The sequence below is a fragment of the Capra hircus genome, chromosome 23 (assembly GCF_001704415.2).
Source record: "Capra hircus breed San Clemente chromosome 23, ASM170441v1, whole genome shotgun sequence".
NCBI classification, from domain to species: domain Eukaryota; kingdom Metazoa; phylum Chordata; class Mammalia; order Artiodactyla; family Bovidae; genus Capra; species Capra hircus.
The window spans coordinates 40,811,415-40,836,371 of NC_030830.1; the positions used below are offsets into that span (position 1 = coordinate 40,811,415).

The 24,957-nt window shown below is 56.7% G+C and overlaps 1 protein-coding gene across 2 annotated transcripts; it reads left to right on the forward strand.

Annotated features, from left to right (window-relative positions):
* Positions 542–24,693, forward strand: IP6K3 (inositol hexakisphosphate kinase 3). Of its 2 annotated transcripts, XM_018039299.1 has the most exons (7): positions 542–765; positions 10,786–11,153; positions 17,826–18,033; positions 19,062–19,237; positions 20,517–20,692; positions 23,301–23,700; positions 23,851–24,674. In XM_018039299.1, exons 2-7 carry the CDS (start codon positions 10,967–10,969, stop codon positions 23,868–23,870), a joined length of 1,167 nt encoding a protein of 388 aa, XP_017894788.1. In that variant the 5' UTR covers positions 542–765; positions 10,786–10,966; the 3' UTR covers positions 23,871–24,674. The 2 variants fall into 2 exon arrangements, with proteins under 2 accessions (XP_017894788.1, XP_017894787.1); XM_018039298.1 differs by having other exon boundaries at positions 23,301–24,693.

Here is a 24,957-nt window from a genome sequence, read left to right on the forward strand (position 1 = left end):
TACACGCACACCACACCCCTGTCCTCTCACCAAACACTTACCCTGGAACTGCCCTGACTTACTGAAGCCCCTGACTGTAATCCCCTGACAACAGACCCTGTTCTGGCAGGTTCCTGGCTCAGCCTAGCAGAATCCACGAGGCCCCACGAGGGCCTCGAAAACACCTGAAGCACTGATTGTCCTCAAGCTGACTGTTGATTAAATGTCTTGCCCAAGACTGTCCTTCTCTGGCAGCCGCTGCTCGGGGCAAACTGGCAGTGACATTGTCGGGAGTGGGGTGGAGGCGGGGAGACGAGGGGAAGGGATAACCCGACCCCCACGCCAGGCTGACCCCATAAACAGGGAATCAAAAGCTAACCAGGGGCCTGAGGCACTTGGCCCTCGGTGCCCAGGGCCTGACATCCCTCCAGACCCCTCCTCCCCTTCCTTCCCTTCGCCTCCTTCCTCCCAGGCCCTCTGGCCCTGCCCCAGAGCAGCCCGACACCAGCTGACAGCTGTCCATGCCAGCCAGCCCCTGCTGGCCCTCCCCCTCGAGGGTCAGGTGACTCCCCCGCCCCAGGCCTCTGCAGTCCATACCCACGGGCTGACCTGAGTCTGGGCGGCCCACTCCGCCAGTGCTATCGTGGACGCTGACTTCTCCACACTGGGGCACTGGGAAGGGCTTTGCCCAACACGCCAGCCGGCGGTCACTGACCGGGAAGACCGCTCTCCGCTGGACCCCTGTCTCCTGCACAGCCCCGCGCTCCCCCCCGGGGTGCGGCTCCGGTGAGTGCTGCCGTGGGGAATAAGCGTGGGCAGGGAGGGCCCTGATGGTGCCAGGGCCGGGGGAGAGGCCTGTTGACACTGTGGGACTCAGGGGTGGACCCCCCGACTAGAGGTCAGCCCCACCGGCCCCGTGGGGCCCCAGTGTGTCCGTGTGCATCCGTGTTGGGGGCATGGGAGCTGTTGGCGCAGCTCAGCAGCATAGAAATTCTGTCACTGGCTCCTCTCCACTTGCCCTCCCCTCCCCCAGGAGTCACCCCCTCCGGCCCCTCCTATGTTGTTCTGGAATCTGGGCTCCTGCGTGAAGGTGGCAGGGCTGGGCTTCAGGGACGCTGTGAGGGCAGGTGCTGGAGCCAGTCTTCCAGCAGGGGCTGAAGCCAGTCTTCCAGCCCTCGCTGGGTTTAACCCTTCATGCTGGGCAGCTGTCCCAGGAGCTTTGGGCAGCGAAGGCCCCAGGAACGGCATGTCTCGTCCCAGCAGCCAGGAGGGGCCTTGGGACTGGATGACATCAGCACCTTCAGGCTCAGGGCCGGGGCAAGGGCGCCTCAGTGGAGCAGGGACGGGCGTGGACACGGCCACGGAAGTGTCACCACCAGGACATACCCTGCCCTGGGCAGGGGCAGTCTTCAGGGGCCCCAGTGTGTCCCTCCCAGGGAACTTGAGACTTGAACCTGAGCCTGCTGCAGTCCGCAGGCTCTCCGAGGGCCTTGAAAACATCCAGGGCGGGTCCCTCCCAGGAAATTTGGTTCCCACCAGGCAAAAGTCGGGCTTCTTTGGTCTTTAAGAGCCGCTGGTATGTTCTTTTAGCCTTTTTACTATGAAAAACTTTAAGCCTACAAGGAAAATAGAAGGATGACCCAATGAGCCTTCGCGTGCTCTGCGGCTGGATTGACAGTTTGTCTGAGTTTTGCTGCATTTGCTTCATCGTATTCTCTAAGGCTAAGGTATTTTGAAGCAATCTATGGACGTCGCAGCATTTCCCCTCAAAGCACCTCAGTTCAGGTCCTTACGTAACCCCAGTGCTTTACCCCACTGGCGATATTATTGGCTCCCCAAGGATGGCTACATCCAGGCCACGTTCCAATTTCCCCAGTTGTTCCTAAATGGTGTTCAATGCTTTGTTTAGACGAGGATCCAATGGGGCGGAGGGCGGGGGGAGGACCCCACTTTCAATCTGGTAGCATCTCAGCCAACCCCCACCCTCCCCACCCCCGTTTCCCCCCACCCTGACAGTGACCGGCTGAACTGAATGGCCAGCTGCCCCACAGGAGGGTGAGAAAAGGACTGGCTCAGCAGCTCAGTCCAGAGAAGGAGACTGAGGCCTGAAGGGGAAGGGGTGGGGAGTCCAGGCAGACCCAGGGCTCCGGGCCCCACTGCGCCGTGTCCAGGCACACTCGCCCCTTCGTGCCCCTACAAAGTAGCTTCTTATCGGCAATCTGAGAAACCCCTCTTCTGCAAAGGGGCTGCGGCCCCTGGGGGTCTTCCCAGTGCTCTGCCCCAGGACACCCTGGGGGCAGCAGGCCAGGCGGAGGCCCCCCACGCCCCTGTGGTCGACAGCCTACTCCTGCGTCCTCCAGCTCCAAGCACAGCGCCTAAGATGTCCTTCCCACATGGTTGCTGTCTTGTCAACTTTGTGAGAATCAAGCACCAGCTTGTTCAGGGAGCAGGTGGGGGAGGCTGGCCCAGCTGGCAGATGAAGAGGGCGTGGGGTCCACCCATCCCGGGGGAAGGAACTAGTGGGGTGTAGATGCTGAAGACACTTCCGCTCTGCTCAGCCAGACCCTCCAGCGCCCCCGCCCCACCTCCTCGGCCAGCTACCCCACCCCCACTCCGTCTCTGGTTTTGAGGTCCTTCCCCTGTGAGTTGAGCCAGGCACCCCAATCCTCAGCAGTGCGCCTCACCGGCCCTTCAGCCGCTGTCCCAGCTCTCTGAGGACAGGCCGAGCAAACTCAGGGCCGTTGGAGAAGGGCCCCTAGTCGCTGGGCCAAGGTGGGGCCGGTCCAAGTGCCTCTTTTCTGGGTGGTTCTGGCCCGTCTGCTGCTGCCCTCTGCTGGGCAAAGCCGCACGCTTCACACTTGCCCAGCTCAGCTCCAGGGCCTGAAGGACGGTGACCGCACACGCACACGTAGGCTTGTTCCAGCCCCACTGTTGTGTTTTGACCTTAAAAAACGTATTTCTTGTTAGAGTCCTAAAGATTCCATAGTAACCATGGACAAGACTGTCTATCTCTGGCTCGGCAGGTGGCTGGTCATGTGACTTAGAGAAAGGTGTGGGGAAGGGTGTCAGAGGCTGGAAAATGTGGTCTGGACATCTGGCAATATCCAGACCCTGGGAGGAGGGTCCAAGGTCCCGCCAAGCTTCTCCAGTATCCAAGCTTCCAGGGGCAGCAGTCCCCAGGAGACAAGCCTGCCTGGGAGGGGCTATAGGCGAGGTGCCCAGCGTGCCCGGGGGATGGCGGGGCCGAGGTCCTAAGGTGCTATCATGAGGTCCGGCTCCATTGAGGTTGGGAAGACAGAAGCCCTCCACGCCCTACCCCACCCCACCCACCCCACCCCACCCTCGCCGGCCCCAGCAGCCCTTCCAGGAGCACTGAGCTCGAGTCATCTTTGCCCCATGCGTCTCCTGCCCTGACAGCAAGATCAGAACATCGTCGCTGCTGCTACGGACATTTGTCAGGGGCTGAAGGGCTTCTAAACTAATAATAGCTGTATTAAAATCGCATTAGGTCCTCAAGCTGGAGGAACGTTGGGAGATTTTAAATGTTAAGAGAAAAGGAGATGAGGAAGAATATCTTCCCTCAAAGGATAACATCGGCTCAGAATAAGTCAGGAAAATGAAGTATTGCTCTGTGACTCTGGAAATCGAGCCTTCCCAGGGAAATAGATGCTCTCCAAAGCCACATCTTTCAGCCACAACTGAGAAGGTGATGTGTGACGTCCCCAGCATTCAGTATTGATCCCACCAGACTGGGACCATGCGGACCATGGGGCTCGCCGTCCCACATCCCTTGAGTCATTTCTAGGATGGATTTAAAAACTTGATTTTTTTTTCTCCCCAGAAAATAATCTTGTGCCTTCCAAGCCTAGATGGTCTCAGATGATACACAGCCCTCTGCCATGTGAGCAACCCAAAACGCTCCTGCCCATTCCAACCTAAGTGGTTTTAAATGGTTTTTGGGTCCTCTCATCTCTAATAGATTAAAAAATGCTCCCTTAGGCATCACAGAGACATTGAGTGGTACTTGTACCAAACCTCTGGCTCTGAGCAGCCTGCAAAATGTACCTTAGAGCTTCAGAGGCGAGAGGGCAGGCGATAAACCATGCTGCTTCTGAGTCTGCTGCCTGACACGTTTTATTTTGCAGTCTTTTGCTGCAAGCTGTTTCTTAAGTATCTCCTCCCCAGAGTGCACCTCTCCCCTTTGGATCTGCTGAGACGCAGTCCAGAAAGCGTTCATACCTTGGTGATCTCAGGAAACCCCCTCCAGCCTAGACTGATGGGGAGTCAGACCTCCTCTGCCCAGACCCCCTCTGCCCAGACCCCAGCAGCACCCACCTCTGCCTCCCCACTCAGCCTTCCCTCTGGTCCCATCTCCCTGCCTGTCCTTCCCTTCCTCATTGCTCCCTGCACACATGCACCCTGAAACAGGCCTTCCTCAAGCTCCCCCAGGCCCAGCCTCCATCTCCCCGGTCTCATACCCCTGCCCAGGTCCCTCAGCAATATCTCTTCTAACCTTTCTAACTAGGACTCATTTTTCAACCTAATTTGTTCCCTAGGAGTCCCTCTGTGATATTCATTAGACTTTTAGTATCTGTTGATTGAGAAAATAGATGATGATAAAAACTACTAGGAACTTAATAACGCCTTTAAATGAATTTGTATTTTGGTAAACACTGAAGCATTTAGATACATTTGAGAAATGATCACAAGCTGCGGATATTGCTTTTCTAGCCTGCAGATAATGCTGCTGGTGCTGCTGGTGCAGCTTTGGGTCAGGGCTTGAGTGGCCCACGGATGGGAGTCTTCCATTCGTGGCATCGTGAATCCACACTGCCCGGCTCCTCGTGGAACCCTGTCCCCAGGGATGGCACCCCCACTGCCCTGCCAAGTGTGAGCTCCCAGCGGGCTCCCGCTGCTGATTTGGGCAGCTGAGGCTCACAGCACAGAGAGGGTCTTGGATAGGAACCTGGGCTCCACTCAGGTCTCAGGACTCTCAGAGGGACCCACAGTGCCCCCTCCCTTTAGAAGGGGGACCACATGGTAGGGCAGAGCAGCATCAGCTTTGGAAGGAGACAGATTCACTGTGGCTGAATTCCAGCACCGGTGCTCACTCTCTGGACCCTGGGGAAGCTCTTCCACTTGTCTCCATCTGAAAATTATTCTGAGAAACAGAGGGGGACGTTGTAAGACCAGTGGTCCACCATGGATGCTTCACAGGAGTGGCTACAACACAGAGGATGTATTCAAGCCTGAGGTTGCTCCATACTGGGTATCTGGCTGTCAGTTGGCGAATTACTCAGGACGGACTACGTTGTGCTGTGTGACAAAAACACCCCCAAACCTCAGTGCCTAATATAACCTGGATTGCTTTCTCTGTCATGACAGTCACTCGGGAAGTGACTGTGCTTCCCAAATCACCCTGGCCAGGCAAAGGGTACGCGAGGCACTGCTTGCTCTAAATGCTCCTCCCGGAAGTGGCGTCTGTCACTACCTTCCACGTGCCGTTAGCCAAAGCACATCATGCTTTGGCCGACGTACCTTCAGAGGACAAGGGAAGCGCAGTCATACCACGTTCCTGCAGGGAAAGAAAAAAAACAACACACAGAATATTCGTGAATAGTCTTGACAATAACCACAGTCAACCAACTAGTTTCCAGATAAAAGGAGCTGACAGCCTCTGGTAACACAGAGTTCGTGACTCACTTAGTCCAAGTTGAACCCTTACAAGTTTAGTTTGTGGTTTCACCTGCCATCTTCCCTAAAAAGGGAGAGACAAGTTCTAAACGAGGTGTTCCTCCTGTAATTTTTAATGGACTCCAGTTTAGCCTGTGGTCAGGGTGCGTGCGTGCGTGCGTGCGTGCGTGCGTGCGTGCGTGCGTGCGTGCATGTGTGCGTGCTCAGCCGCTTCAGTCGTGTCTCTTTGCCACCCCGTGGACTGTAGCCCGCCAGGCTCCTCTGTCCATGAGATTCTGCAGGCGAGAATCCTGGAGTGGGTTGCCATGCCCTCCTCCAGGGGATCTTCCCAACCCAGGGATCAAACTCCCGCCTCTTACGTCTCCTGCCTTGGCAGGCGGGTTCTTTATCACTGGCGCCCCCTGGGAAGCCTGTAGGGAAAGTCAGATACACAACGAAGTCTCCCAGAAAGAACACGTGCTGGCCTGCGGTGATGAACCCTGAGCCACGACGCCCTCTTGCACCTCAGCTCAAGGGGTGGCCTCTATCCCTGCGCCTGGCTTCAGTGTTGCTGTCATCTGGCCCCACCCTGGGAGCCAAATACAATGGCAGGCCCTGCTGGCCTCACTCAGACCCCTGCAGGGAACCAGCTAGTCCAGGGCCTCCTTTGACACCCAGCTCCATGGCTGGGCCCCACTAGAGAAATTCACCCCTGAGTCCTCCTGGAGTCATTTCATTCAGGACATGACCCAGCGACGGGGCAGGAGGACACAGGGATCTGAGGCCTTGTCCACTCTTGCGGGAGCGGGGGCTCTAACTCCGCAGGCTGGGGTGCCTCGCCCTCCCCCGCCCCTCCTCCATCTTCCCTCAGCCTCTCCCTCCCCAGGGAGCACTCAGGGCGGACTCTGGGCTGGAGGTCTGGGCTGTGGTCCACCAGAGGAGGCCTGGGCCGGGGAGAGGGCCCTGTGTCTCCCCACAAAGCACTAAAGGGAGCCCCTCGGCGTGTGAGAGGGGCCGTGAGGGCCTGCCTCGGCGAGCGCCTCGCCAGCACCCAGGCGGATTCACGGGAGTGGGTCCTGGGCACTGCCCATGCGGTGACAAAGCCCCAGCGCTGAGGACGCCCGGAAACGGGCTCTCCAGAGGGGACTCCGGCAAAGCTCCTGCGAGGGCCGTGGCGGTGGGCGGTAAACCAAGGCTCGGTTCACCCGAAGGGTCTCAGCTAGCTGGTGGGGGGCTTGGAGCAGAGCCAGGCACTGGACTCCTGCCCAGCGCTCCCGGGCCCAGAGGCACTGCTCAGGGCGGAGGCTCTGGCCACTGACTGAAGTGCCTGCTGGTGGCGAAAGGCAGGTCGGCTGAGAAAGCTCTGTCAGCTTGAATTATTCATTCAGGACTCCGCAGGAGGGATAGGGGAAACGGAGGCCTTCTCTAGCTCCGTCCCACAGCAACCGATGGAAACCTCAGCCTCCTTGGGAATCCAAGGTCAGCGTCAGCGTCCGGGGGAAGCCACAGAGCGGCTCCCTGAGCGGCAGCAAACCCACGTGCCCGGCTCAGGCAGGAGGCCAGGGGACTAAGCCACTGGCCCTCCGTGCACCCCCCGCCTCCCGGCGCCCCTCCGTCCCCGCCCCGCACCCCTCCGTCCCCTCCTCGCGCCCCTCCGTGCCGCACCGTGCCGCACCGTGCCCCTCCGTGTCCCCTCCGGCGCCCCTCCGTGAACCCCGGTGCCCCTCCGTCCCCCCCACGGCGCCCCTCCGTGTCCCCCCCCCGCGCCCCTCCGTGCCCCCCACCCCCCCCGCACCGCTCCCGTCCATCCTCCCCCTCCCTCCCCCCGACCCGCTCCCATCCGTCCTCCCCGTCCCTCCCCCGCCCCGCTCCTGTCCGTCCTCCCCCGCCCGTCAGTGCCCCCTCCCCGCGCCCTTCAGTCCTCCCCATGCCCGTCAGTCCTCCTTGCTCCCCTCTGAGCTCCCTGCGCCCCTTTCCCACAGTCTGCGTTAGGAGCCCGAGGACCCTCAGACTTCCCCCAAGCCACACCCTAAGGTGACCCTTAAGCGGAAGGGCCTCAGTTTCCTCCAGCTTCAAGTCCAGCATTTTTAAAAAGCTGCCGCCAAGCCTGGGGACAGGAGGGTTTGCGTTGCTGTGTGGGGGCCATCTTGGAGGGACTTCCGGCTGATCCGGGCTCCCTGAGGAGGTTCCGCAGGGCCCCTGAGAACGTGTGGGTGGCAGTGATGGGGAGGCTCTGGGAATGACAGTGCCTCTCAGATCCAGCTGATGCCCCCTCAGCGGGAAAGCCCCATGCAGGTCAGTACCAAGGCCCAGCTCCAGGGGCCTCACCTGACCCCTCCTGCTGGTTTCTGCAGACCCGTGGACCCAGCCACCGCTGGGACACGCACTCACTGCAGCAGCTGGGGGGAGGGCCGGCCAAAGGGTATCAGCGTAGGAGAAACCAGGCCTGGGGACAAGAATGCCCGCGTGCCTGTGTCATCACAGCCAGTGACTGGTGAGTGACTTTGGCCAAGTCCCAGCCTCCTTGGGGCTCAGTTTCCTGACTCTCGAAGGAGAGAAACAGCGGCCCCCGGCATCTCATCTCGGCATCTCCGCAGGACAGCGGGTGGGCATGCTCTGGGCTAGTGTGCCTGGGTTCAAATCCCTGGTCTCCCCCGAGTAGCTGGGTGCACACAGTCAAGTTACCGAACCTCTCTGTGCCTCATTTTCCTCGCCTATAAAAGGCTGATGACACTCATTCCCTCATCAGGCAGCCGTGAGGCTCACATGGGTGAATGTACCTAAAACACCTGGAACGTTGGCCTGCGTGCGTTGTGTTTGTTACCATTTACTGTTCCCATCATTGTTACCATCTCCTCCCACACCACACTGCAAGGTAACATCTATGTCCTTAGGGCTCCTTGGGGAGACAGGGGGTGAGGGGAGAGAAGGGTGAGGGGCCGCCCCCGGTGGCTGCACAAGGGTCTGCTGAGGACGCCACCTGGGTTCCCTGGCAGAGCTGGGCTCGCAGAGGTGAGTGCGGGCCTGGCCAGCGCTGACCGCCCGGGAGACTGCACAGGCCAGGGCCTTGGCTCCTTCCGGGAGTGGCTATAAATGAACTTCACGAGCGGGCTGTCCCTCTGCCTCCCAGCAGCGCCTCTGCCTCCCTGACCTGGGCACAGGTCAGCTGGCAAAGGCTGGCACCCAAGTGAGCCCAGTGAGAGAAGAGGCGTCTGGCCGCCTTGGTTTTTCTCTTCCTTCCTCCTTCCTGTCTCGGCGGAGTTTGCAGGGAGGATTAGGTTTGCCAAGCAACTTCCATGTCTTATCTGATAACCAGACTGAAAGTATCAACCTATCCCTGATTCTCCTCACATTTGCATGCCTCCCAACGTCTTCTCTCAGCTCCTGGGGCACATCCCAAGGAGGACTCACCTCGGGTGGTGGTGGGCAGGGGGGCGTCTCAGAGCGGGGCTGGGGAAAGCGCTCACCAACAGGCCCCAGGCCTTCCCACCCCAAGGCCTTGCCTCAGCACTGCCAGACTCCCTAGTCATGCTTTAGTCATGCATCGGCAAAGCAATTGCACAGATCAGGCAGAAGACACCCCCTTTCCCTTCCGAGGGGAACTCTGTGGTCTGCAGAGCAGCAACCAATTCAGGAGCATCGTCGTGGAGGGGCGTGAACAGGCCAGGCTGAGGCTTTCAACGCCTCCTGGTGCTAGAGGTCGAAGTGGATGGTGGGACTTCCCTGAGCTGGGGGCCTGAACAAAGTGACAGGTTCTGCTGCGTGTGGAGGCAGCCAGCCATGCCCATGGTCTGGACTGAAGGTCAGTTAGAGAGTTGATCATGCCCAGCGCTGCCCAGCCTGGTTGCATCCTCAGCCGGGAGTCCAGCAGAGGAGAGTATTAATAACTCCATAGTGACGGCACCACAGCGGGACTGTCCTCCCGAACATGACGGATGCGGCCGCAAGAGCCTCCCCTGGCAGTGTCTCCTTGGCTCTCTCCTGAGACAAAGTCAGGATATCTTTATATTTTAAAATATATTTATTTGGCTGTGCCGGGTCTCTTAGTTGCAGCACGTGGGTCTTCAGTTGCAGCATGTGAATTCTGTTGTGGCATGTGGGGCTAGTTCCCTGACCAGGTGTCAAACCCGGGGCCCCCTGCATCGTGAGCTCAGAGTCCTAACCGCTGGACCACCAGCAAAGTCCCAAAGTCAGGATGTCTTTAGGGGCCAAGTGTCCAGCCAGAGTGTTCAGCATTTGCCTAAGGTCTGGCAAGCCAGACCTCGTAGAGGGTGAAGGGCAAGCAGACAGTGGGGGACCCAATCAGGAGCCCCTGCCTAGCTTCTGCCTCTGTTCCTGGCCTGAGGTGGGCCCCAGCAAGCCATTGCGGGCTTCGCTTTCCTCATTTGCAGGCATCGGTGATAAAGCTGCCCCTCCCAGGGCTGGTAAGAAAATCTGATCCCCAGGGCAGTAATGCTAGAAATAATCATGATAGATCACATTTATCAAGCACTTAGCTTCAGGCACTGGGCTAACATTTTTATAGCCTTTATATCTCAATTCTGCCCCTAACTCAGTGAAGTGGGTATCATTGTTATCTTAGTCTATAGATGGGAAAACTGAGGCCCAGAGAGGTTTAGTAACTTCCCCAGGTCACACAGCAATGATGTTGTGTGGCCCAGATGGTGCCCAGCTTATGTATATGCTATATCAAAATGAAGAATTCCTGCACCCCTCCAGCCCCTGCAGGATGGTGAATCCCCACCAGCAGGGACTCTCTTCTCATTGGGGCTGGGACCAGTTTCCAAAGGGGAAGGCCAGCCATGGGACGTGAGCAGTTCAGACATGCTCACTACGCTCTGCAAGCTTGTAATCTTAGGGACTGTCTTTTGGATTTTTTGTTTGTTTTTTGAATGTTTTAATATTTAAATTCAAAAGGCGCTTGTAAATAGTATTTAGTGAAAAGTCTCCCTCTCAGCCCTGCTCCCCTGAGGCGGAAACTTATTAGTTGCCTGTAACAGACGATTCCAGAAGAATCCAATGCCTATTTATGGTCTTATCTAACACCTGGGGGGGGTGGCTGGGGACTTCAGATGCCCTTGTCCCCCCACACGGTCTCCCTCACATCTCTTCCCTTTCTCCTCTGTTTTCCAGGGACCCCCACTGCCGAGAGCCCTCAGCCAGGAAGACTCTTGTGTTCTAGCCACAGGAAAGGCTGAGAAAGGAAAGTTGAGGACTGCTAACAGCCCACCTGTCTGGAAGCTGCGACCTCAGCCCCAGACCCCGCTGCCTCTTGTGGACGGCAGGGAGCCACCCCGCCCTCCCACGCTGGAGCATGGTGGTGCAGGACAGCGTGGACGCCCCCGGCGTGCCGCTGGAGCCCTTCCTGCACCAGGTCGGGGGGCACCTGAGCGTGATGAAGTATGATGAGCACACGGTGTGCAAGCCCCTCATCTCCCAGGAACAGAGGTTCTACGAGTCCCTGCCACTGGCCATGAAGCGCTTCACCCCGCAGTACAAAGGTGAGTGTCCAGGCGGCCCCCAAGGGGCCCAGCCTCTCCGCATTCCCCCACCACCTCCTCAAGTACCGTGGTGTGTTGAAGGGTTGCCATGGAGATCTGCCCCTCTGCACAGCCGCTGGCCTTCACCGCCCCAGGTTCTCTGAACTCTTCCAGCCCCCAGGCCTGGAGTGTAATGCCATTTGGCATCTCCTGTAAATTAGTTCAAGCCACCAGTCTTCGCGGGATGGAGAACGGGATAAGGTGGCCCCAGCCCCACCCTACCTTGGGGCATTCTGCTCTGTGCCTTAGGTGTGCCATGCCCAGGTCCTGTGACCGTGGTTGGTAGACACAGGATGGGTGGAGACCTCCCTTGAGTGACTCAGGCGGATGGCAGGAGCCTTGGGTCTGGGACAGGTTATGGAGGAGCTGGTTCACAGTGTGTTTGGGAAGCCAGAATTCCCACTGTCATCCGGGGGCAAAGCCGGGGTGCAGGCTGCTCCCCCAGCATGTGTTCCAGATCTGAGCACAAGGTCTGGGGAGAGAAGGCTGCGTGGGGAGGGCTGCTGTTTGCCAGCCTCCGGGGGAGGGTGCACTCTGGGTGGCCGCTGGCATCCATGGGGCAAGCTGTTGTGTCCACCCCCAGCCTTTGGTAAAAGTGGCTTGCAGAGCTCAGGACATGACTGCCAGTCGCCAGCCCCACAAAGTAAGGAATGCTCAGAGAAGAGACCTCCTTTAAAGGATTTTAGACCTGTGACCTTAAGCTTCTGCCCTTGTTGTGCAAATATCTATAGTGAAGGTGATGATAACATTCAGACAAGTCACTGAAAAACTTACCTGCATTTCAAAGATGGAGAAAACTGGGAAGGACGGGATCCGTCTATTGGTTTGCCAGAAAAGTCATTCTGGTTTTTCCATATCATCTTACGGAAGAACCCAAATGAATATTTTGGGCAATATTGGTGCTTCTCATAAGTATGATCTGGGGTCAAACAAGTTTACCAGAATCACTGATATATGTATGTGGATATGTGTATGTGTGTGTGCACATGTGTAAATGCAGGCTCCCAGGCCCCATTCCTGACTTGTGAATCGGAATCCCTGGGTCAGAGCCCAGAAGTCTGCATCCAGATTCAGACCCACTGAGAGGGCCCAAGGCCTTGAGCCCTGGGCACTGCTTCAGTTGTGGGCAGCCAGGACCTCCAGAGAGGCTGAGACAAGACACCAAGAGACGGGGTGACGGCTGGTGCACAGCCTCCCTGGGGGCCCTCCGGGGCCACTGACCGGTGCTCTCCATCAGCTGTGGGTCACCACCCACCTTGTCAGAGCACCAACTGGAGGTAACATCTGTCCCTTCACAAGTGAACTCAAGCCAGCAAAGGGGTGGCCGGATCTTGGGAGGGGGCCTCCTGTCTGCAGCATTCCCCGCTGGTCCCAAGTAGCACTGGAGCTGAGACCAGCTCCCAGGGCCACCCCAGGCAGAGCGTGGAAGTGGACGAGCTGAAGGTCTCAGAACCACACCCCAGGGCCCTCCCTGCTCCCCGTCTGCCTGCGCTGTCTCCCCCGCTCTGGGGAGCCTCGAGCAATGGTCAGCTGTCCAGACCACTCCTCTGCCTTGCGTCCGTCTCAGCTTGGGCCCATCCTGGTACCCACCCCCCACCCCGCCTCGGAGCTGCACTAACTCTGTGGATTAATTTGAGTCCTCACTTGGAGACGATGGTTGCAAACAAGTCAGGAGGGGCCAGGTTAGGGAGGTCCAGGACGTCCATCAGGGGAGACCATGCAGCCCGGCTGCCGGTGAGGGTGAGATGGAGCCCACGGGAGGGCCTGACACCCAACGCGAGGCTTGGACGATGAGGAATGCCGATCCTCTTATCGGCCATACCGTGGGCCGCCCGGTGCCAGGGTGCAGGCGCCACCCGAGGAAACACACATGTGAGGAAACACTAGAAAAAGGCCCGGAACTGAGGCCTGCGTGCCCTCAGACCTCTGGGGCAAGGAGGGAAGAAGCTCGGGTCTGGGGATGGGAAAGGGTCCCTTGAAGGGCCTCGGGCTGTGCAGGCTTCTTCCTTCCCCCAATAAGAAAAGTAATGCCAAGACTTCCCTGGCAGTCCAGTGGTTAAGACGCCGCACTTCCACCGCAAGGGGGCAAGGATTCGATCCCTAGTTGGGGACTAAGATCCCAAATATGGCTCAATGCAGCCCCCCCACCAAAAAAAAAAAAACCAAGAAAAGTACTATCGGTCAACCTTTAGCGTTTACTCAGTGCAGAACACCCTAGAAGTTGTTTCTGCAATTGACTTGTTTAACCCTGGCAACACTCTAAGAAAGACACTCCCGTTGTCCCCACTTCATGGAGGAAGAAACAGGCCCAGAAAGGTCACCCAACTTGCCTCAGGCCACGCAGCCAGTGGAACAGAGCCAGGATTCAAGTCTGGCTCCCGAGTGTGGCCTCTCAGCCCCCAGCCCCACTCCTCCAACGACCATCCCTGCAGAGACGACTCCCCAGACGCCAGTGCTTGGAGCCGTCCAGCCCAACAACGGAGGGGAAGTGACTTGCCCAGGGTCACTTAGCTAGTGGGTCAAGTGCCCACAAGGCCGCTGCAGGGGTCTCCCTTTCCATCCTGATGGGACCAGCCCGGAAAGAGGGGCCGTTGCTGACGTGGCCGCCACACACCCCAGAGCCTACCCTCTCCTGTCTCATGCCTGCACGCTGATGGCTTTGGGGTGCTGGGCAGGCACTGCGTTTCCCAGGGCAGCCTCCCCGGGCCCAAAGTGCGCCTGGACTCCTTGGGCATGAGAGCATCTTGAAACTGTGTCCCTCCTCCCCTCGGCTTCGGGCGAGCAAGGACACGCTCCTAGGTCCAGCTGGTTAATGGATGAGCCAGATTCATATTACAGACGTTGGCGAATTAATGTCCTCATGAGCTTAAAAATAAATACATGACAGAATATTCACGGAAGCTGCTCAGCCAAATCGGAATTGCTGAGATGCTCTGGGTGTGTCAGGGAGCGCTCCCATCCACCCAGCTGACGCGGTCACAGTCGAGGTTCTTGGGGGGCTGGTGAGTAAGCAGATGGGGCTGGGGTTCTCCCACCCACCTGGCTGGGCAGGGGCAGCAGTGTATTGGGAGCCCGTGGGCATCTGAGACAGCCAAGGCGAGCTGGAGGCCAGGCTGGGGCCAACAAGGCTCTTGACAAAAGAACTATCCAAACCTCAGGGAGTCTGAATCCCACTGAGAGACTGCTCTTGTCAAGGACAGGCAGCTCGAGAGTGCAAGCAAGGTACCTGTGAGCTATGGGTCTCCCCTGGTGGCTCAAATGGTAAAGAATTCGCCTGCAATGCAGCGGACCTGGGTTCGATCCCTGGAGAAGGGTATGGCAACCCACTCCAGTATTCTGGCCTGGGAAATCCCATGGGCAGAGGAGCCTGGCGGGCTACAGCCCATGGGGTCGCACAGAGTTGGACATGCCTAAGAGACTAGTACAACACTCTGTGCAATGGTCCCAGGTTTCAGAGGGAAGGGCTGGACTGAGCTGAGAGAGAAGGAAGAGAGGGACACGGAGCCAGGCAGAAGCGCGCAGGGAGATGGAGCAAGGAGTCAGAGGCAGGAGTCTGGCTGGGTCGCGCCGACACCACGACAAATAGGGATGACTTTTGAGCTTTGCTGGTCTGGCAGTATTCGTACCTCTGCTCACTTACATCGATTTTGACACTCAGAACAGATGAGATCAGACCAGAGCTGGAGCCTAGAGAAGCAGGTGAAGGTCACATTTCTTGTCCCTCCAGGGAGGCCCCCTGGGCCCAGGGCTCCCCAGGAACTTGGTTTCTGGCAGGCCCGTCACCTTAGCCTCACAAATGGGAAAGGCCAGGGGGCCACCAGACGGTAACTTGAACTTTGTGAGATCCAAAAGGGCCTTGCCCTTGGCCGGCACACCCTCCTGCCTCTCCGAGCGAGCAGGAGGCTCTAAGCTCCCCAGGAACCAGCACAGAGGCCGTGGGGCTCCCCCTCTCCTGGCACCTGGAGGGTGGGCTCTGGGGCCTGGGCTGGGGGGGCTCCTTCCTGGGACGAGCACCGCAGGGTCAAGGCTGGAAACGAAGCACCATGTCCTGGGCTTCTTGACACTGATCGCCTCTCATGAGGTGGCGGCTCCGTGGCCTCTCTGTTTGCTCCCGCGGAACAGAATGACCAGCCACATGTGCCTGGGGACACAGTGGGAATGTCCTCATCAACCACGCTTGGGGAAACACAGCGTGACAACCCCGACCCTCCCGAGAGATCCGGGCTTCGTGTGGCAGCCTGTTCCTTCTCCCACAGTCATGGCTGGCACAGCCGTCAGTCCCTACCGACCGTGTGACCTGGGGCAAGTTATTCAATCTCTCTGAGCCTCAGGGAGCACAGTCAACGCCTTGCAGGCTTAGCGATAGACACTAACTTAGCAGTCAACAAAACGCACATAACGCTGGCAAGTGGTAGGTGTAAAGGAGCAGACAGTGGTTATTACTCCTGTGCGTGTCCCCAGCCGCCGCCAGCGCCCTGCTCTCGCCAGCAGTAACAGCACGGGTGGGCTCCATCGAGGGAGGCAGGCTGCCATCCAGGTGAAGGACAGAATGCCGTGCTCAGGGGCGCGGTGACTGTTAGCATCACGATTGCTCCACGGGATCCTAGGGCCTGGGATGAGCTAAGGAAGAGCAGAATTTTTGAAGAGCTGGAGGGAAACGAAGGTCACCGTCAAGTCGCAGAATCAGGGCTCTGGGGACCCGAGATGACAGGCCCGGCCTGGGCAGACCGCTGAGCTAGGCGTAGACGGGCCTGGAGAGCGACTTGCAAATGGCAGGGCAGCCCTGAAAACGAGTGTCTGTGCTGAGCAGCCCAGGAGGGACCGGCAGGACCGCGCGTGGGGAAAGCAGCTCCCCCTCAGCGGCTGGCTCAGGAGAAATGACCGCTTAGAGGCCGGGAAGGTGACCCAGTGCCTGGGGGAGGTAATAAACACCTGGGAGGATGCGAGCGCAGGCAACCCTCCCACCTGTCAGGGTCCCAGCAGAAAATGAGTGGTGTGTGCCCGGGGGTTAAATAGAGTACTCTTAAAGCGTCTATTGGCAGAACTGCACACAGGATGAAGGGAGCTACTGGGGGGCTTTCCTGACAGCCCAGTTGTTAGGACTGTGTTTCCACTGCAAGGGGCGCAGGTTCAGCTCCTGGTTGGGGAAATAAGACCCGGCATGTCACGTGGCCTACAAAAAAAGAGGTGAGGGGGAACAGCTAGGGATGGTGAGGCAGCCGGGGACCAGCGGGATGGGAAAGCTACAACCACCCCTGGGCCGGAAAGGCCAAGTGAGGGCATGGTGGAGCTGACCTGGCGAGAAGGAGGCCACAGCGAAACAGCGCAGAGCCATGGGGCAGCAGGGAGGGAACCCGGGGGATGCAGGTCCCAACCTTTCTCCTCCTCTCCCCCCATCTGTCACCGGCGACCCTCACTGGCCCAACTGGCAGGCGAGGAAGCCACGGGTACACGCCAGAGTCAGCCCCTCCGGCACAAAGCAGGGAGACGGAGAGCAGGTTGGTAGGTGAGAGAGCCAAGAGGGGTCCTCACTGCACCAGCTGCAGGGAGAGGGGGAAGCAAGGACTTTACGGAGAGCCAGTTTTCATAAAACCACTCGTGTGGCAGTCTCCCGGGCCATGACCATGTGTACCTTCCGTATTCACTGGGACTCTGGCAAGGCTGGGCACCCACGGGATGCCAGGCCCCACGGAGGGAGGCATGGACCCTGCCATCAGAGCAAGAAGTCCACGGGGGATGACTACAGAGCCGTGAATGTGGGGCCAGAGCCTAGGACCTGGCCTGGCCAATGTCCCAGAGGAGGAGCCCGGCTAGTGCACGGGTGCCGGGGCGTCCGCACAGCCAGCGTCCTGACAGGGAGGTCACGCTTGGAGTATAAACACCAGGGTTAGGGAGTTCCGTGGCGGTCCAGGTTCAGTCCTTGGTTGGGGGGATGAGGTCCCACAAGCCTTGTGAGATGGGCAAAACAAACACACACAAATAGACACCGGTGGTTAGGAGGCACCGTTGGGAAAATCTCACTTGCCTTCTGTTTTCTACCAAAGAACCACGTTCTGTCCATAATCCTCATAGGCTGTGCCTCACCTGTCTCAATGTGAAAGCCAGGGATGCGGGAAGGATGGTGAAGGGGCAGCCCAGGCGGCAGGAGGCTGTTAGAGGAAGGCTTCCTGGAAGAAGCTGCTCAGATAATGATTACATGGAGAAGAAGGCAAGGGTGATGAAGGAGACAGAAAGAGATGCACCCTGCCCCTCACAGATGGGGCTCTTCTCTGCAGAGGACCAGCTTAGATGCCCCAAGGCTGGACCCGGATCGGGGGCCACGGGGTGCGTGGGTGATGTGGGCTGTGCCCAAAGGAGCAGGAATGCGAGGATGAAGTAAATGCACGCAGCTGCCCTGTTTCAAGCGTGAAGGGGCAGGGAGAGGCCACGAAGCAGGGGCTGTGCCAGCATCAGCCCTAGGCCATTTCCGGCAGGCTCCCCGGGCTCTGGCTCGTTCCAGAGCAGTATCTGTGTCAGGCCAGTCCCCAGAGCGCTTTCTAGAGAGAGGAGCTGGGGAAGGGGGCAAGTTGACCGCTGCCATTAAGCTGTGGTTCGAAAGGACATCGCACCGTGTCCACCCCTCCCCCTCTGCAGGCACCATCACCGTGCACCTCCGGAAGGACAGCCGCGGCCGTCTCAGCCTGGTTGCCAACCCCCTGACTGAGAACCGGGGGCCCTTCACGGTCTCCACGGAGTCGGCAGCGGTGGCCATATGGCAGACCCTCCAGCAGACCACTGGCGGTGGCGCCCTCCCCCTCGCCCAGTGGCAGCACCCCCAGCGGGCCCACTCGCTCAAGGAGAGGTGAGGCCACGTGGCAGGATGCCGGGAGCCAGGCTGCGCATCCCTAGCCGGGACCAGCACTGCTCACGCCCATGCCAAGGCCGACGGCTCCCCTTTGGGGCCAGAGCCGAGAAAATGAGAAATTCAGATGAGGGCTCTGTCTAGCAGAACCCCTGTGACCAAAGAAAGGAATGCATTTTCTTTGGTGCCACTTCCAGAGGGAGGATTTCAATGCGTTTCTTCTCGAAAGTGGGTGAGCGTGCTGAGTCCTGTACAGAGAAGGTATTCAGTGTGTATTGTTTAATTAAATATCTATTTCACTGAGACCATGGAATGTATCCGGAGCGGGGGAGATGTGCAGAGCAGAAGCCCCAGAATAGTGGACATAAAGGAAAAAGTGTGGCTAATGCCTCTCGAAAATCCTCTTCCTTAGCGGTCGAGTTGGGGTGAGGAGAGAGGGGCCAGTGGGGCCCTGGAGACGCAGGCGGCTCAGGACACCTGAGGTCCTTGGAGAGGTCTCCGAAACCTCTGATGGTATTAGCTGACCTTTCTCAGAAGAAAGGCATCCCTGGGGAATTTTAAACATTTATGGGAAACAAAAGGGAGCTAATACAACGAAAGTACCTCCCTTCCTCAAGGAGCGCAGCGGATCCAATTAAGCCTCCTGGCTTGGTGTCAGGAAGCAGTGTGTATTATCTCCCTGCTACAGACCCAAGGAGCTGAAATGTAGAGGGCAGGAGAGACGGTGGACCGTGGATCTGTGGTTCTCACCCCCGATGAGGCCACAGGAACAGCCTAACCCCCAGCCTTCTGATCCCAGGCGGGGTTGCCCCCTCTATGCTGTGTGAGTTATTCTGGACTTTAGAGAGACCCCGCGAGGCCAGCAGTCTGGCCTGGCCTGGAGCCTGGGGCCTGAGCGGGGCAGGGGGGCACGGAGGTCCTGGGGGGCATCCTGGAGGGTAGTCAGGGGCAGTCCACGGCCTGGTCCATCCAAGACAGCCCTGCCAGCCACCAGGGTCCTGACTGCTGTGTGCTCCCCTCGCCCACAGCCCGGCCACTGCGCTCCTGAGGTCCGAGCTCCGCCTCAAGGCCCAAGTCCCCTCACTGGTGGAAGACGCGAATGGGAACCCGACGGAGAAGGGAAGCTTTAACCCATGGGGCCTCCACTGCCACCGCGCCCACCTGACTCGCCTGTGTGCCGAGTACCCGGAGAACAAGCGGCACCGTATCCCTGCCCGCTGCCCGCCCACCCGCCCACCATGCACGCTGCTGTGGGGGAGGTAGGGGCAAGGAGGGGTGACCGAGACAGCGTGTTGAAGTGGGGCCGGGGAGAGACAGGGATGTCAGGGAGAGTGGGACACACGGCCCTCCAAGCTGGGCCCTGGAGGAGAGCTGTGCTGTGCTCAGTTGCTCACTCGCGACCGCTCTTCATGACCCTTTGGGTCCTAATCCCCCTCGGTCCAGGGGATTTTTCAGGCATGAATATATCCTCCTCCAGGGTATCTTCCTGACCCAGGGATCAAACCTGCATCTCTTGTGTCTCCTGCATTGCAGGCAGATTCTTGACCTGCTGAGCCACCAGTAAAGCAAAGAGAAGTCAGAGGCTGGGGAAGCCAGATGGTGGGGGTCGGGGGGGGGTGCCTCTGTTGGGTCACTGGTCATGTCTCTGCCACCTGGGCAGTGAGGATGGGCAGGGCTGAGGTTTCTGTGGTCAGTTAGGAAACACGATTGCCGCACTGAGGCAGGGCCAGGGGCCCTCAATGAGTGGGTGGGTCCCCATACCTCAACCTCCTTTTTATGCTCCCAATCCTCCCCACAGCCATCACGGAGCTGATGGGTGAGAATGTAGCATGGCCCCTCTCTTAGGAAGGGACCTGTGGGGTGGACCCTTGGGAGAGGTACTCCCCTGTCCCCCTCAGCTTGCCACAAACTCAGGGAGCATATTCAGGCTTGGAAGGCCCCCTTTGTCACCATTGGACTTCTTCCCACAAACTGGTGGCTGGTTTTGCGGTACTTTCTAAGACATCTGCAATCTGCATCCCTAAGAAGCTTTTTGCAGAATAATTATTCGGCTGAAATTAATATTCCTGCAACTCATCTCTGAAGCTAACATCAAGGCACTTCTCCCAAAAGGTACTGGCCCATTCAGTGACTCAAGGCTTTAGCCTTCATATTTTCTGCCATAAAATGTAAATTGGGCATGGCCTGCCAGGGATTTCACGCCTGCATTTAAATTTCAACCTCAGAGCAAAAAGGGAAAGGAAAAGAAGCTCACATCCTAATAAACTCTCCCTAAAAAAATGGACTTATGAGAGCAGGCTGCAAGGTCAGTGCCTTGAATTCTTCATAGCGACAACAGGCTGGTCTGTAGTGAAAGGAATGGGGGTGAGGGGCTGAGGTTCAGCGTGGGGAGTCTCCAGCCGGCTTCAGAGGCCCGCTGACCACCTCCTGCGGGGAAGTGGCCTTTGTGTCCCAGGAAGCCTTCCTTAATGCTGTGTGACCAGGGTTCCTGTTGCTGGAAAACGTCGTGTCACAGTACAAGCATCCCTGCATCTTAGACCTGAAGATGGGGACCCGGCAGCACGGGGACGATGCCTCGGAGGAGAAGAAGGCCCGCCACATGCGGAAGTGCGCGCAGAGCACCTCGGCCCGTCTGGGCATGCGCCTCTGTGGCATGCAGGTAGGTGGGGCGGGCGACCGCGGGACTGGGCATCCCGGGAGGTCCCGCATCCAGACACCGTTGCCTTCACTTCGTGGGAGCAACAGAGGCAGTGGTCAGGCACCCCTTTCCCCAAGGAAACACATATCCTGATCCAGGACATGCTGGGTTTTTTTTTAAAAGCACCTTTCAGGACTGTGGTGTCAAAATCCCACCATTTGGGGAGGAATGTAAATTGGAGTAAGCATGATAGAAAATGGTAACAGAGGTTCCTCAAACACTAAAAACAGAGCTGCCATATGATCCAGCAATCCCATTCCTGGGGATGCACCCAGACAAAGCTGTAATTCGAAAAGAGGCGTGCATCGTTATGTCCATAGCAGCACTGTTTCCAACAGCCAAGATATGAGAGCGACCTGAGTGTCCAATGACAGATCAGCGGATAAAGAGGGTGTAGAACATACGTACGATGCAGTACTTCTCTGCCACAGAAAAGTGTGAGATAATACCACTTGCAGAGGTCTGGGGGACCTAGAGATTCTCATACGAGGCAAAGAAAGTCAGAAAGAGACAGACAAGCATCCCGTGACATCATTTACATGTGGAATCTGAAATAGGACACAAGTGAACGTTTATGAAACAGAAATGGACTCGCACAGAGAACAGACTTGTGATTCCCGAGGTGGGCAGGGGTGGGAAAAGAGAGGACTGGGAGTGATGAACAACAAGGCCCTACTGTAGAGCACCGGGAGCTATATTCAACATCCTGTGAGAAGCCGTAATGGAAAAGAATAGGAAAAAGAATCTATATATATAACTGAATCGCTTTGCTAAACAGAAGAAATCAACACACCATTGTAGATCAATACATTTTTTAATAAAAGTTTTTTAATTTTTAAATATTTAATTGAAAAAAAATTAAAACCCACCAGTTTTAAACTCATCTCAGGGTCTCTGGTTGCTGGAACTTTCTGCCCTGGCTGCGTGAGTCCTGCCCATGTTGAGAGCAGAGCTTTGAGGACAGTGTGTGAGCTGGGCTGGGAGAGGACTGAGGGGAAGCTTCCCTGTGTGCTCTGTGGGGTCCTCATTCTCTTGCATGATGAAGCTGAGCCCTCTCCTTCTCAGATGCTGGGAGGCAGTCAGCTTTTCAGATCCATATCAGCCATTCTCCTCACTCTGCCTTTTCTGCTGCTTCTCACTACCTATCCTGGTTAACAACGGAGAGGTCGTAAGCGGCAAAGCCCAGCAAAGGAATGGCTAACTTCTTAGTGCCCAGAGTCCGCACTTCATTTTTGCTGCTCTCGCGTGGCTTATGGCTGGGGCTGCAGGAGAACAGGAGGAAATAAACTTTCTCTACTGGTTCCCCCTTAGAATCTATCTACTCAAAGCAAAACCAGACACGGATTTGATGGTAAACACTATCGCTTTCCTTAATTGAAACTGCCACCCCTTGAAACTGGAAGTCAAGTCTATAAATTTGAGGCACAGATGTCCATAGGAAAACTTGGAATGTAGTTCTCGAGAGGATGGAGTGTGATGCGTTGTGGTGTAAATGGAATTTCTCTCTGGACCTCAAACCTTCTGAAATTGATCTGATTTATTTGGAAAGTGAGGCCTATCCTGTGTTTAGGACGGGCCCATTTAGCAGCTGATCTTCAGCCCTCCAAAGGCAACACCAAGCCTATCGTATCTTTCTGATTTTTTTTTACACTCGTGTTTTCTGTAAAGATACCATGTAATCTGAAGGCAGGGAAGACCTGAGAGACTGTCATGGCCAGGTTCAGGCAGCCCTTCCCAGGTGTGCCAGGCGGAGGGGTGTCAAGTCCACCCTCTGGCCATGCCAGCCACTGGCCTCCGTTCAGCCTCTGCCTGCCTCTGCTATCTGAATGAAATGGGAGCGGCTGCCACTGTTCCCCCCATCAGCATCTCTCCTCCATCTGCTTCGTTCTGGTGGCCAAGACGTGACAGGGGACTGGGGAGGAGCTGGTGCCAAGGAGAGGCACCACCAGCCCACAGAGCCCGCTCCATCCAGGCTCCCCTCAACATCACCCACCGCCTGAAAACTCCAGGCACACCTGATCTAGCCCGTCTTTCCATCTTCAAACAATTCACCCCACTCCACCCCTGGAGCCACTACAGTTTCCTCAGAATCTGCAAAGAAAGGACTTCATAAACTTTGTTGGGGGAAATTTTAATTTACTTGGCTTCCCAAGGCCATTGGCTGTGATTTCAGATTCCCACTAAAGCTTTCTGGCTTGGGTTTGCTAATGTTTGAAGAGGGCCAGAAGCCAGGATTTAAATCATGATTTGGCGGTTGACATTGGAAATTCACAAGAAAGGAGATCCAAACCTTTTCCTCATGGGCAGAGGGTCACCTCTGTAGGATGAAAGATCTTTGGGCCCTGGATTTCTTCTATTAACGGCTTGCACAGAAAACATTTTTAAGTGTGCAATTTACACTGGTGCTTGGTGAAAGATTGTCTTGCCCGTCACTGTAGCCATTCCTGCTCAGCATCTCTAGAAATGTGTTTCTGTATTAAGTTTGCTTGAGATGCTGTCTCTGTAGCAGATGTGATTTTTTTTTTAAGCTTGCAATTCTTAACATTTTCTATCTTCTTTTTAATGTAAGGTTTATCAAACCGATAAGAAGCACTTTCTCTGCAAAGACAAGTACTATGGAAGAAAGCTCTCAGTGGAGGGCTTCAGGCAAGCGCTTTACCAGTTCCTGCATGATGGGACCCGCTTCCGGATGGAGCTGCTGGAGCCCATCCAGCACCAGCTCCAGGCCCTCCTCTTGGTCATTAGGAGCCAGAGTTCATACCGGTTCTACTCTAGCTCTCTTCTCATCATCTATGATGGGCAGGAGACTCCACAGACGCCCCACGGCACCAATGTCATCAAAGTCGACGTCCGGATGATCGACTTTGCTCATACAACATACAAAGGCTCCTGGAATGAACACACCACCTATGATGGACCAGATCCGGGCTATATCTTTGGCCTGGAAAACCTCATCCAGATCCTGCAAGGTATTCATAAGGGACAATGAGACTTGTTGGGCCCATCCGGACTTTTCCGGAGAAGAGCTTTCCAAGGGGACCTATTGGTAGTCTAGACCCCCCTGAGATGTGTCTGTAATAATTATATCTATGTTCAAAAGCCATCTCTCCACATGACAGGCTATACTAACAGCTGCTAAGGACACCAACTCTGGAGGTAATGCACGTACCCTGGCATCTTGCACTCATGCTGGTCCTTACAGGCTGCACGTGAGTATGAAATGGTGCTTTTCTGGAGGAAGGAAAGCTGCAGAGGAGTTAGGGGCCAGCGTCACAGCGAGATTCTGCAGCGCTTGCACTGAAGGACGCTTTCTTGTTGTCATGCTGCACTCTCACAAGTTGTGAGGGGGAAAAAAAAACACCTAACTTGAAGAAGCCTAGAAGACTGTGTTCCCGAGTTTATGGTTTTTCTGCTCGCATGGGCTGCTGGCTCCTGGGGCAGACAGAGGCCAGCAATGTCTCTTACCTTCCTCAAAGCGGTAGGTGGGGCAGGGAGACGTGAGACAGAGCTTCCGTCTCACCAGCTCTGACCCCAGGTTCCAGATGGACAAGGACAATCCCAGACACAGCAGTGGCAAACCGAGACTCCAGCTTCCCCATTTTCGCCCAGGAAGGGCAGGTTCTGTGGGAAGTGGTGATTCTGCCAGATTCTGACCATGAAATGCAGCTTCCGATGGGGGTGGCCCGCGCAGAAGGAAGATGTGAACTTACACTCTTCGCTTTCTATTTATTTACTGGGGGGGGTGGCAGTTAGAAAAGAGCCCCTGGAGGACCCAGGAAACCAGGTTCAATGTTTACAAGATGGGTGGACAGTGTAAATACAGAACCAAGAGCAAATGGTTCTAATTACTTCCTTCTCCTGAAGTATAGAAACCTATTACAATGCACTCGAGCCAAGCACTGAGACATGCTACCCAATTAGGGAAATAAATTTGTTAATGAAATTGCTGATGTCACGAGTGATAATTTGGTGTGCCTTATTACCCCTGCTGTTTGTTGATTCTGATCATCATACTGTATGATATTTTCAATTTATGAGTGACTAGAGTATACTGCCATAGAACAGTTCACTGATTTCCTCCTGCAATGCGGGAGACCTGGGTTCAATCCCTGCATTGAGAAGGTCCCCTGGAGAAGGCAACAGCTACCCACTCCAGTGTTCTGGCCTGGAGAATTCCATGGACATGGAGTCGCAAAGAATCGGACACGACTGAGTGACTTTCACTT

What these genes read in the sequence shown, in the direction of transcription:
- IP6K3 (XM_018039298.1), top strand. Translation starts at nt 10,967, where the DNA reads ATGGTGGTGCAGGACAGCGTGGACGCCCCCGGCGTGCCGCTGGAGCCC. An exon ending in GCCCACTCGCTCAAGGAGAG is followed by an intron (nt 18,034 to 19,061) that starts GTGAGGCCACGT and finishes CCTCGCCCACAG; the next exon opens with CCCGGCCACTGCGCTCCTGA. An exon ending in CCCGGAGAACAAGCGGCACC is followed by an intron (nt 19,238 to 20,516) that starts GTATCCCTGCCC and finishes CTGTGTGACCAG; the next exon opens with GGTTCCTGTTGCTGGAAAAC.